At 41.8% G+C, this 12,441-nt stretch overlaps 1 protein-coding gene across 9 annotated transcripts in view; it reads right to left on the bottom strand.

Annotated features, from left to right (window-relative positions):
• The window catches only part of KLF12 (KLF transcription factor 12), a 253,362-nt gene that overhangs the window by 69,345 nt on the left and 171,576 nt on the right, over positions 1 to 12,441 (bottom strand). For all 9 annotated transcript variants that reach the window (XM_065678112.1, XM_065678111.1, XM_065678116.1 and 6 more), the window contains one exon: positions 9,258 to 9,393. In XM_065678112.1, the coding sequence (XP_065534184.1) occupies positions 9,258 to 9,393 (136 nt within the window). The remainder of the gene's footprint in view (positions 1 to 9,257; positions 9,394 to 12,441) is intronic.

Genomic DNA, 12,441 nt, shown 5'->3' with positions numbered 1-12,441 from the left:
GAATGAGCACCTCCTAGGGCAGCCTCTGACCTCAGTAGCTGCCAGCCTGCTCCACACTGCCTGAGCTTAGTGATACACACAAGGCAAGAGTGCTTCGGCCATTGCTGCCTCCTAGGATGCACTTCCTTATTTTCTGCCTGCCTCAGTTTTTGTACTTCCTTGCACCACTGTGTTCTGCCACAACTCAGTATATCCCAGAAGGGTAAATAAATAAAAGCATGTTCATTCTTCACACATCTTTGGTTTGTCACTGCTAAAACAACGAAGGTGCTCAGCTTGACTCTGAAACTTACGACTATCATCACTTCTGATGCACCTCAGGATTAGACGCTATTATCTCAGCCATTGCACTGCTTTACTCCTTGTTTTAGCCTTCAATTCCTTTCATTTTGGCTAGAGGAATTTCATACGTGTGGTAACTTTAAGCTCCAATTATCCTTTATGTGTCCAAAATAGTAACACTCATGTCCTCAGTCACATACACAGGGAGAACAACACCTCCTTGGCACACAGGCTCAGGACAAAACACTTCCATATCCATCATGCAAGAAATTCCTTTCACTCCTTTTTATCTCCAGTCTAAAAAGAGCTTGCTATGAGAAATTAAATTGAGTTGGAGTTACTACTAGTGGAAAAGGGCTGAACTAAGAAAGGGGAAAACACAGCACAATCTTTTCCCGTTGCGCAGGAGGAAAGGAAAATGGCAGAAAAAAATGGTTTGCTCATGGTTTTAGATTCCTGTATTCACACGCTCACCCGATTACGCCTTACTGAATGGTGCTCCCCTCTTCATAGTGCCCTCCTTTGCACAGTCTATGTACCTGTGACCTACACAACCTTTTTTGTGGTTTTGCATGCACTGATCTAAACATTCAGGAATATTTTTCCATAAAACAACATGAGCACTGCTATTAAGATTTAACTGTGCTGCATGTTTGTCTGTCAGAAAATCACAGGAACTGCCTTATGGAAAAGGAAAGATAAAAACTTATCTGATCCAGATAATGAAAAAAGAAGTAATTGTGGTTCAAGTGACAGCAGAGGACAATGCTCTTTCTTTTTCTTATCAGTAAGTCAAGGTAGCAGTTCACTGAGGTAGTTTTATTGTGCCTTTTTCTGGCACTGTTCTGCTATCTAATCCACACTGATGAGTATTTGCTACGGCCCTGAATTTCTTAATGCACAAAGCTCTGCCCCTGCTTTCTGTGCTGATTTACAAAGAAAAAACAGAAAAAGGTGAATAACAAATTGCTGGGGAAACAGATGCCAAATAGATGTACAAACTGCTAACTGGGTAGCAGTAATGCATAATGTCATTTATAATTCATTCTTCAGTGTCATGCTCTTCGAGCAACTACAGTGCCAGCCTCCCTATCAATAAAATGCATTTCACGTACCTAACCATTAATGACTCAAGCTTCACTCTGGAGCAACACACTGTAGTGGATTAAGCATGGGACTAGAAGGCAGACGTCCCTGATCCCAACTCATCCTCTGTTTTGCTGTATGGCCTTAAGCAAGTCACTAACCTGCAGATAATTATAATATTTGAACACACGAGAGACCTGAACAATTTAATTAGTTAATGTTTGCAAAGCCCTCCAAAGATAAAAAGTGCTATATGAATTATAATCATACACTATTGTTTTGAGGCATTTTATTCCAAAGCACATTTGTGTAAACATGTTTAGTAATGCAAAATCCCAATAATGGCAACGTTTGATAACCACTTGGAAATGATTGGCACTTCGTAGACTAAAATTTAAATTGATTAACAAATTTTGTCTATTTTGTGAAAAGATAATTATAAGAGACTATTCAATATAGACACTGAACTGATGCTGCGAAACAAGATCTTTGGAAGTTTGCTTGTGACAGATAAAGGTAATGAAAGAGACATACACAAAGGTATCTATGAACCCATACATGTTACAAATGCCTCTCCTGCTGCACCATATCGGTCCCCAAAATACTCTTAAGTGTTAAGTTACTTTTTTTTTTCTTTTTAGCATCCAGACTTCTGTTACAGTTTCGGGGTTAATCATCAGACCCAATGAAGTTAATGGTAAAACTCCTCTGGACTTTACAGAACCAGGATTCCTTGGTTCTTCCAGCTTATTATACACATAATTTAAATATTTCTCTTAGGAGAATGTTACTCCTAGTAATGGTGTGGTAAAGTATGTATTGAAGAGTAATGCCTAGGACTTCAGAGAGATTCAAGAGAAAAAAACCCAGACATCCTAATGGCAATGTGTCCTTGCTTTAGATTTACCCAGCATTCATGGTAATTTACTGTTACAGGGGAGAAAGGAAAATATTATTTTGTGTAGACCAAGCTAAAAGCACTTCTATTTTCAAATTAGCTTTCTTCAGGAAACAATTTACCTCTGTCTCCTAATACACTGTCATTTAAGCAATACCATCCTTTCAAAGCAGGCAGTGATGTCAATTTCTTTGTAGACGCTGCTTCTGATTTACAGTTGCTGCCCACCTGGCCCTTGTTCCTAATGATCACTGGCTGATGGGAAATCTGTTACCCTGGCAAAAAGCTCTGGGATTTATACCATTGGATTTCCATACCAAAAATCCTAGAATCTGTGTGTATGCACAGAATGGCATCCTTTGATTTTACTGCCCAACTGCCAGGCTATTCAACCTTTTTACAACAAGCTCATTTGGATTACTAAGACCAAAGGCTCAGAGGCAGTGCTAAAGACCAATTCCCAAAGGTATATAGGGCTTTCAAGCTCTTGCAGTAGAAGTCCTTCGTACAGCTTTAGGCACATTCATTTTTATATACATTCACAGAATTCTGAGATTGCAAATTTTGCTTGAAGAAAGTTTATTCAGTGCTATATAAATAAACTGTAGAAGTCAGTACTTCTTCAGAAAGTTATCTGAACTGCATGTAGGTAGGAGAAATCACACTTATAGTAGTTACCAGACCCGAAGTGTGAATGTACTGGTTAAGTTTCTTCTTGAGTCACAGACTTCTGGCATGGCCTTAGAAAAGCACAGAGGGCGGTTCCTCATATATAACTTCAACAGCGTTAAGTTTTATCATCACTCTCCCTAAGCTGTTTGTCCAGGGTCCTTATAAATAACCACTGGAGAAGGCAGGCACCTCCAAAAGGTAGATGATCACAACTGATGAGATGACTGGACCTAGAAGTATGCACATCTCTCCTCTGAGGGAAATCTAGAACCCTGGAGCCTAGCTTTTAGGTAGATTACATTGTGAGAGATGAACCCTGCTGCAAGGATATGTCCAAATTGGACTAAGAAGGAGAAAAATAACTGTTGCAGCCAAAACCAGGACACCAGTACAGCACAGAGGTAGCTGAGACACAGCACACCTCTGTCACCTCAATAGCGCCTTTGGGTCATCAGCCAAATTCCAACCCAGCAACACTTTTCACTGCAGAAACCTTTTCTGCCACATGATATGTATCTGAGACTGCTGACAAAAAATAACACAAAACTAGAACACAAATATCCCTGAAATGATGACAGTGGGGGCATCAACTGCAATACAGATGACTGCTTGCCTGACAGGGCTCTATGTACATAACCAGTGTCTTTCGCTCATGTACCTGCACACACCCCTCCCTCTATTAATGTTTAATGACTCAGTTCAGTTTGTAGAGTGACTCTGGAGGAAGCTGAGAAGCCACACTGTGTAACAGCCTGTGGGGAGATGGGAAGCCCAAAGGCAGTTCTGCTTTCTGAGTGTGGAGTCCAATTTCCCCCCATAAGTGTTAACAGCAACTGTGCGATCTTCTGTTCTAAAGCCTTGATGCAATGGGAAAATGCATCCCAGACTTGGGAAATCTTCACAAGAAAAGTAAAATTGAAACTGATGTATTCCCACAATTTTGCTCGAGATCAATTAGCATTCTCCAGTGAAAAAAAAATGTTTTACTGGGAAATTCTGGACCAGCACTAGTCCGTTCTCCACGTGTAAAATCCCCATCCAACGGCGTGCCAATCTTAAAATGAGTACTTGCTCATGGAGGGCAGATGTACCAGAGGAGAGAGGAACAAAGATAACACAAGTACTGCCAAAACACCCTCACTTACATTTCTTGGAGACTCACGACAAAGTATTTTGTCTGCAAGTAGAAGAAAAAACCGAGCTGAAAGTTCCATATAGTGAATAGCACACCGGCCGTAATCATAGAATCATAGAATAGTCAGGGTTGGAAAGGACCTCCAGATCATCTAGTTCCAGCCCCCCTGCCATAGGTAGGGTATCACAGAAACATGTTGAATACAGATGTGCAAACAGTAAAATGAATGTAATTTGACACTTTATCATAATAATTGGAGATTATTTATCGTATTTATAATATTTATCATAACTAATTGGGATGATTGCAGCTGAAGCAGGAAAACAGAAAATATCAATGTAGAAAATGAATGGTTGATGAGAACGCAGTTATAAACCTCAGAAGAGATAAAAATCAACCACGAAAGCTGATTTACACTGAAGAAAGAAGAGGGAGAAAAAAATTGATCTAAGGAGAAAATATCAAGACTTCAAAAATACATACCTATTTAAGACTACAGTGGTACCGTGGCTATGCTGCCGGTCTGCTGAGGAAATTCTTTCTCACTACAACTATCTTCCACTGCATTGCAATAGTGCAAACCATTCTATTCTAGAAAGCCAGCAGAATTTAAAAATAAAGTAACATGATCACATTAGCATCAATATATCAGTTGCAAGGCGTAACCAAAGAGAATGGGGGTAGTGTCAAAGCCCCTAATCTCATTTTCATGCAAGCACTCAGCGGCACCCAGCTCTGCAAAGAAGAGTTCATGCTAAAGGTCACCACAGTCACATCCAAATGACAAATCACATTTCTATGAATTAACTGCAGCTGTAACTATAAGTATTCAGGATTTCCTCTTTCTCTGTAATCCCAGAAAAACAAGAAGCTACCTTAAGCTTCTTGTTTATATGCACAGTTTATATGCACGGTCCATCTACTCCTTGACGTTATTTGAAAAGAAAAAGATGGTTTTGGCAAAGGAGCTCCCTCAGCCTACAACCTCTAAGGAGGAAAAAACCTATAGAAAGAAGGAGGAATTTCTGGCTCTTTGGATTTTCACCAATATACTGACCAAGAGTTCAGGCTAAAAATCACCCTCTGCCTCTCCCACTTCTGACCTCAGCCTCTGAAAGCAGGAAATCTTACCTTGTGTGTTCAGGGAGAGAGAGCTGCATGCTGTAAAATAATGTACTTTACTGCACAGATGTGTAGGGAAAGAAGATGACTGTCCTGTTCAGGGTTTCCTTACTATGTACCATGGAGATGGCTCCCAAGCCCCACTTTATCAGGGCTGCCTAGGGATGGAATGGCTGCAAGGCTGAGGAAACAGCATGCTGCCTCTGAGAGAGGCCTTTAAAAAATTTTACCGGTCTTCTAGGGCTTAACTAATACCCTTTCTTCTCTTGGCTTCATAAAGATTTCTAGAGCATGTCTGAGATTTGACCCTGAATATATGATGCCATACTTGCTGTGCAATAAGCATTCGTAGTGTCAGGCATAGAGGCAAATCTGCTCTTTGTTAGAGAGCTACACGTCAAATCGAGTTTGTAAAACACGCTACAAAAAGGATGAAATGCTGCTTACAATGCAAAGCCCACTGAAATCTACATATTGCTGCAACATTTATTATCAGCCAGAGCATATTATCTGAGATTAATAAATTATTCTTAGTCTATATTATGGTAAGGCACAGCAACTGCCATAAAGCGGCACTGCCACATAAAGAAATTTCATCAAAGTACCCTGCTTGAAATAACGACTTTGTTTATCTATAACTTTACATTATTGATTGGGTTTGCTGAGGAAGGACTATGAAGTCATTCCAAAAGAACTACTGAGAAGTCTGGAAGCTCAGCCAATATAAAGCTAGCAGCAAGAAGGCAATTTCTCTGAGAAAAAATAGTCATACTTGGGTCATTTTACAAATATGCAAGCAATTACATTCTGTTTATGTGAATAAAAACTAATGCCAAACATGTGGCTCTTAGTGTCTGATTGTTACAATTTTTATTGGTAAGGATTTTTTTCTTGTAAGACTTTAGTGGACCTGAAACAGAGCAGCAACATAGGGGACGCCTTCCACTTTTAGAGGATGTGAAAAGCAAAGCTGTCATACAGGCGTTCCAAACTGCCCTGTGACCCAGCCACATAAGGATAATTTCCAAGGCAGCAAGCTTAAAAATGGCTGTATTGAAACAACAGTTCCTCCCCAAACACCGGTAAGTTAATTTCCTTCAGCTCGTGGTTAAAACCTTGGTATTGCTAACCCCACCTGGCAGATTTAGATCCAAGGGAAGATGTGGAGCATTCAGTATCACCCTGTCACTCCCAGCTTCTGGCATGCTGACTCCCCCAGTCAGGTGCCGTGGGTTGCTGTACCCTCACCTCACACCAGAGATCTGCAGTGCTGACACATGTGTCCCAGGCAGCTGTCTGCACTGTCTGCAGTTAATGGAGAGGAACGGGAGCTCATGGGCTTGAGTGCTTCTCTCCCTCCCTAAATTAGACAGCTAGGATAGGTCAAATGAATTATCGCCTGGACACGCCACCTGCTATCTGGTCCATATGCAGGGAGGCAAGATAACTAGCTTGGATGAGACACCTACGTTGCAGATGTCTAACTAAGCAAGATGAATCCTGAACCCCACAGATAGTGCATAGGGAAGTCAGGAGCCTCACCAAACCAGTCCCCCACAGGGTATTTGAAATCCTTTTCTGCTCTTTGAAAACAGGCAACAATAGGCAAATATATATACATACATATATACATATTTATAAACCTTATGCAGGATAATTTAAAACATGTCTGAAAAACAACCAGGAGAAGGTCAACTGCTATCTTGCACTCGCCACCAGCATCTGCAAATTGGGCTTGGCATTTTTTTTAACGAAGACAAGATTACACAACTGCAACTGAAGGAAAGGATGCTGCTATCCCTTTGGAGGTACCATGCTCTACCTCTGAGCCAGTATATGCAATAAGTTATTTTTGTTAGTAGCTGCATAACTGTTCACAAGGAAGAGCTTATAAGCTCACTTAAGAAAGAACACACTCTGTGGGACAGTATTCTGGACTCTGAGGTCCAGCCTGCCTCATTTCAGTACTTAGCCTAGACCTACTCTCTACTGCCTACTGAAGCAGTCTTTCTATGCATGCCCCTACACTGCCCAGTACAGAACAGTAGGTGCCTTTCCACATCCTCAGAGGAAATTCCTGTCTGCTAAGTTTAGATGCTAAAATTGAGCACACAGGATCTCCCTTTGGAAGGCTTCAAAGGCACTTTCCTCTCTGCAGCAAGGGTACGTAGAATGCAGACTTTTATTTTCAGTGGACTGCTTTGCTAGATGTCTAATATTAAGGTATGTGCTAGATACCCAAATTCAGAAGAGGGTCTACCTGTGGGGCACTGTATTATAGACCACAAAAGAAATGGATTGAGTAAAGTTGGTATAATGTGCTAATGTCTCTTTTCAGCTCAGCAGCTGTATGTGTGGTGTCTGTGACTGAGAATGAAGTCAAGAAGAAGACAAATTGCAGATCACAGTCAAATTAGATTTTCCTAATGGGGCTTTTGAAATAAACTAACAGATTACTGTTTAAATAAAACCCATAACAAGGATGAGTTGATCTTATATTATTAAGTTGTTTAATTCTTAAACTCCGGAGCCAGCCAAGTAATATTCCAACACATTTACCTTCACAAACTGTGGAATGCATTGTGGAAAATCTAAAATGCTTTTCATGGTTTGAACAACTCTCTAAGTGTTCAAGTAATATCAATCACGGAGAACAGTACCTGCCTAACAGTTGTACAGTGGAAGCACTTGCTAGTGCCCCATGCTTCCTTTTCTCATTAATTAGACAGAACTATTTAGTGCAAAATCACAATGGGTTGTTGCTTATTATGTGTGCTATAAACAAAAAAAAAAATACTTAGCACTTCAGGACCTTGTGCTGTAACTAGCAAATTCAAAATACGTGTGAGGTCCGTCTATCAAGCACTAGTGTCACTGGTAAAGAAACCTTCCCTTCATCACCTTCACCCAGAAGGGGAGCACGTCAATTACAAGGAAAGCCAATGACCTGCCTTGCCCATAGAAACCTCTTTCTCTGCCTCAGGGGAATACATAGGTTTGAGGATCACAGTTACTGTGCTTGACTAAAAGCTGAATTAGTAGATGTCTGGTGAAAATACAAAAAAAGTAGTTCCTCCTCAAACACAGCTTGTAAACTTCAGCACTTTTGGCTACTGATGGCCAGGAAAGCAAAGCAAAATATAATTACTTTTTAGATACCACATTAAGACATCAAAAATTCATTTATAATAAATTATATAATAACAATGTCTAACGGCCTTTACTATATCCCTTCTTATTTAATAATGTCCAAAATGTCCGTATTTTGAACCTCTCAGATAAAGTAATGTGCTCTGTGGCTCTAGCACAGGCTTCAGTGCCTGGAGGCTCTAGTTCTATTTCCAGCTCTGCTTCAGACCTACAGGGTGACCTTTACGCATAACCTCATTTTCCTCACCTATAAAATGGGGATATTAATACTTATTTACCTCACAGTTGGTTCCTTTCCAGCTGCTACAGTGACTGAGCAAGCTCATGCATCTACAGAATTGCTAATGTTCATGATGAACTGCTCCTTTTTTTCCTAAACAAGCAATGCAGACATTAAATTAAGAACTTATTTGTCTGTCCAGTGAGTAAAAGTACACAGAAAAATAATAGCAATGGATAAACTGTTCAAAGTCCCTCACTAATTTCCTTTCAGTGACACTGTCCTTCAGGAGAAATGTAGGTAGTTCCTAATTGACAGCAACTAGAATGAACTCCTTGATGCTGCTTTCAGTCAGGAAAAGAATTCATGTGTTTTTGAGTGAAAGCCTGACTCGGACTCCCTTTGAAGAGGACATAAAAACACTGAAAGCTCTGCAAGTAAATAAAGGGGAAGTAACAATTTCATTATGAAACTTTACCTAAAAATGAGGGCACACAGAAAGAAAGGAAAAGAAAATCAGAGAGAGACAAGAGATACAACCATCTCTTCCTAAAGGGAGCAAAGATACACAGAAGAGATGCTGGCAGGTATGCTGACCCACAGATGGGGGGACACCCCTGCCGTGCCGGAGCCTCCTTCAGCCTAGGAACACCTTGGCAACACTCATCTTGCTCTGGGAATGCGATACTTACTCTTGTACTGCTCTGGCTATGGAGAGCGCTGTAGATCCAGTTTCATTAACGCTATCTAAGGTCACATTTGGCAGGTCGTCATCATCACTGTCACTTTTAATTTGTCTGGGAGATAGGCCTCGGGGGTCCATTTGTGCTGGAAAGAGACATATAATGGATTAATATGAGCGTGCTGAAATTAATCTCGTCCCAGAACAACATCAGGGCACACAACACATCCACTTGCTTGGGCCGGGCGGCACCGCTTGCACTGAACTTCCCAAAATCAAGTGACAAAATGGCAAAGTCACCTCAGGGTGCCACAGCATCTCCAGCAGCATGCAGGCATGTGAACAGGCTACACCAATACACATGGCAGACCTGAAATAAAACTGCACATGTAACACCCATCAAAAACTCATTTTACCCTCAAGTTACTTACTCTGCCTGTCTTCAGAAAGTGAAGGGAAAGGGCTACATCTGCTTTGTACGACACAGGACACTTGGGAGTAAAAACTGCAGCAAAACTTCATGAGCGGTGTTTCATTCTGAGTGCCCATCATGAGACACCAGGCTGGGACCCATGTCGCCCTACTCAACTCAAAAAACCACCCCAGTTGTCCTGATTTCTGACTCAATTCAACACCAGCGTCAGCCTCTGAAGGAGCCTTCCCTCCACAATCACATGTTGCAAAACCACTGCACCTCACTAACAACTTTCAGGTGACTGATGTCAGCTAGGCTTTCACAGATTGCTTTTAAGAAGTCGCACAGACTCAGGTCTTATGAACACCTGAAGACTGGGAACTGCAGGATTGCTTTGTCCATCCACAGCTTACAGTACCCATAGCGTATGGCAGTGGTGCTGGCAGGGGTCTCTATGAGGAGAGACCAGGGCTGCTCCATGCTGGACACAGCCAGTTCTTACCAGCTACAACCAACCCACTGCAGGGCATGGCTGAGCCCTGCAGACAAGGTGGTGGTGCCTCAGGGAAAAATATATTTAAGAAAGGGCAAAAAAAATGCCACAGAGGCAGAGTGAGGAAGAAAGTGAGAAACAGCCCCGCAGACACCAAGGAGGGATGAGGTGCTCCACAGTGGAGCAGAGATTCCCCCGCAGCCTATGGAGAGAGCACAGCAGATCAGGCTGTTCTGATGGGAACTGCAGCCATGGGGGCCCACAGTCAAGCACGGAAAAAGTGTGAGGTGGAAGGAGTGGCAAAGAGGAGCTGCTTGGACTGACTCCAACCTCCATTCCCCATCTCTCTGCAGTGCCCTGGAAAGGGGAGGTAGAGGAGCTGGGAGTGAAGGAGTGAAGTTGAGCCCAGGAAAACAGGGGGTTGCAGGCTCTAGTTCTCACCATCCTAATCTATTTTTAATTAGCAATAAATTAGTTTTCCCCATGATGAGTTCATTTTGCCTGTGATGGGGATTGGTAAGTGATCCCACTGTCTCTATCTTGGCCCCATGAGCTCTTCCACCTCATTTTCTCCCTCTGTCCTGTTGAAGAGGGGGAATGTGAGAGCATCTGGGTGGGCATCTGGCAGCCAGTCAAGATCAACCCATCAGAATGATGTTTTGTGCCAGAAAGAGACAGGAAAGGAAAGGAGAGCAGAAAAGCGGGCTACCTGCCTTCCCTCTTACCCTGGGGACTATGGTTCACATGTGTGACCTGGGACAGTCCCGAGAGGAACTGGGGGTTGTTGGTGTCATGGGACAGACCTAGAGACAAGCTTTAGAGGTGACACAGAGAAAGAGACATTCCTCGCTCCTCATGAAATACCACATAGGATTCGTAAGTGCTGATTGATACTGAAAGCAGCTGGAGTAGAGAGCAAAACTGGAGAGCTGCCTGGCCCTGCAAGGGAGGCACGGGAAGGGGAACGAGAGACAAGGAGATTTGTTTTAAAATGTGCTTATTTTGTTTGGTCAGGTGGAACAGGAATCCAAGAAAGCTTATTTAAAGAGCTAACTCTTGCAGTTTGTTAGCTTGCGCTCCCAGCTATTGCAGTCTCAGAGATGGACATTTTCTAGGTCTTGCAACATGCTTCTCAAGACAGGTAGCTGTCATTGCTACTCAACTCTGCCTAACCACAGCCCTGGATAACAGTTATCAAGGTATCTCAGGCTCCCTTTAGAGATCACGAACAGTTCAGCAAGCCTGCAGCTCAAGAGCAGTGCCAAAAGTCACAGTAAAGTTCCTGCTTTGCCAAGTTTCTCATGTTACTGTGCTCACTAACTCTAGAAAAGAGATGGCGTCACACTGGAAAACGGGAGGACTCCAGATACTCCAGGAGCTGCACAGCTGTAACAGCAGCACTGATGGATAGCTGGGCTCTTGAAAAGAAAGCACTCCCAAACGCGTGATGACTCAAGGGAAGGTTGGTCTTAATTTATGTCCTAGCTGTGAATCACCTCTGAGGAAAAGAACAGTGAGTGATTATAAATGCCCTTCAGCTGTATTTTATATTTTTTTTACATGAAAGCACCTCATAAACAAAATATTATTAAAATACGTTCAGTAAGCTGATGGAACAGCTCCTTCCGGAAGCACAGTGCCTTTACAGATGCGCAGTACGTCTTCTATTTGCTTTCTACTAACACAGCTTAGGTGCCTCAGTAATGCTGGCTACATTTGGGCTGCTTATCATTCCTTCATATATAGTGAAGAAAACAACTTTTGCTTATCAAAGCAAAGAGTATTAACAATGAATAATGACCTGCATGAGACAAACGTACAGCAACTTAGATATTGTTCAAAACACTTAATTGTTTTAGGCAGAATAAGCACCATTCTGACTGTGCTTCTTAAAATCAGAACTTGCACATGGTGGTATTTTATGCGTACCTGAGCATTAGGAATAATCTAGTATTCGATTCAACTGAACCACCCAGTCAGCTGATTTAGCCCCTAAAAGCTATGCAGAAAAAAAGTGCTACTTCTGTCTTGTTCCCTAATATTCCTTCTTAAAAGCAACTTTAAGTATGAGATGATTGTTATTTATTTCATTACGTCTTCAGTTTTCTTAAAAGTGAATCTCATTACACAAAGTTACATGTTCGTACCTGCCCATTATTTAAATGCTGCTATACATGATGCTTTTGTGAAAGCTAATGTTCGTAAATAAAATGGTAATAAAAACCCTATGTAAGCAATACTTTGTGTTAACTGTGCCTTAATCTGACTTGCACTACAGTGCAAGTG

This window comes from Lathamus discolor, chromosome 4 (genome assembly GCF_037157495.1).
Source record: "Lathamus discolor isolate bLatDis1 chromosome 4, bLatDis1.hap1, whole genome shotgun sequence".
Taxonomy (NCBI): Eukaryota; Metazoa; Chordata; class Aves; order Psittaciformes; family Psittacidae; genus Lathamus; species Lathamus discolor.
The sequence above is the reverse complement of the archived record's forward strand: the minus strand, read 5'-3'. Positions and strand labels throughout refer to the sequence as shown.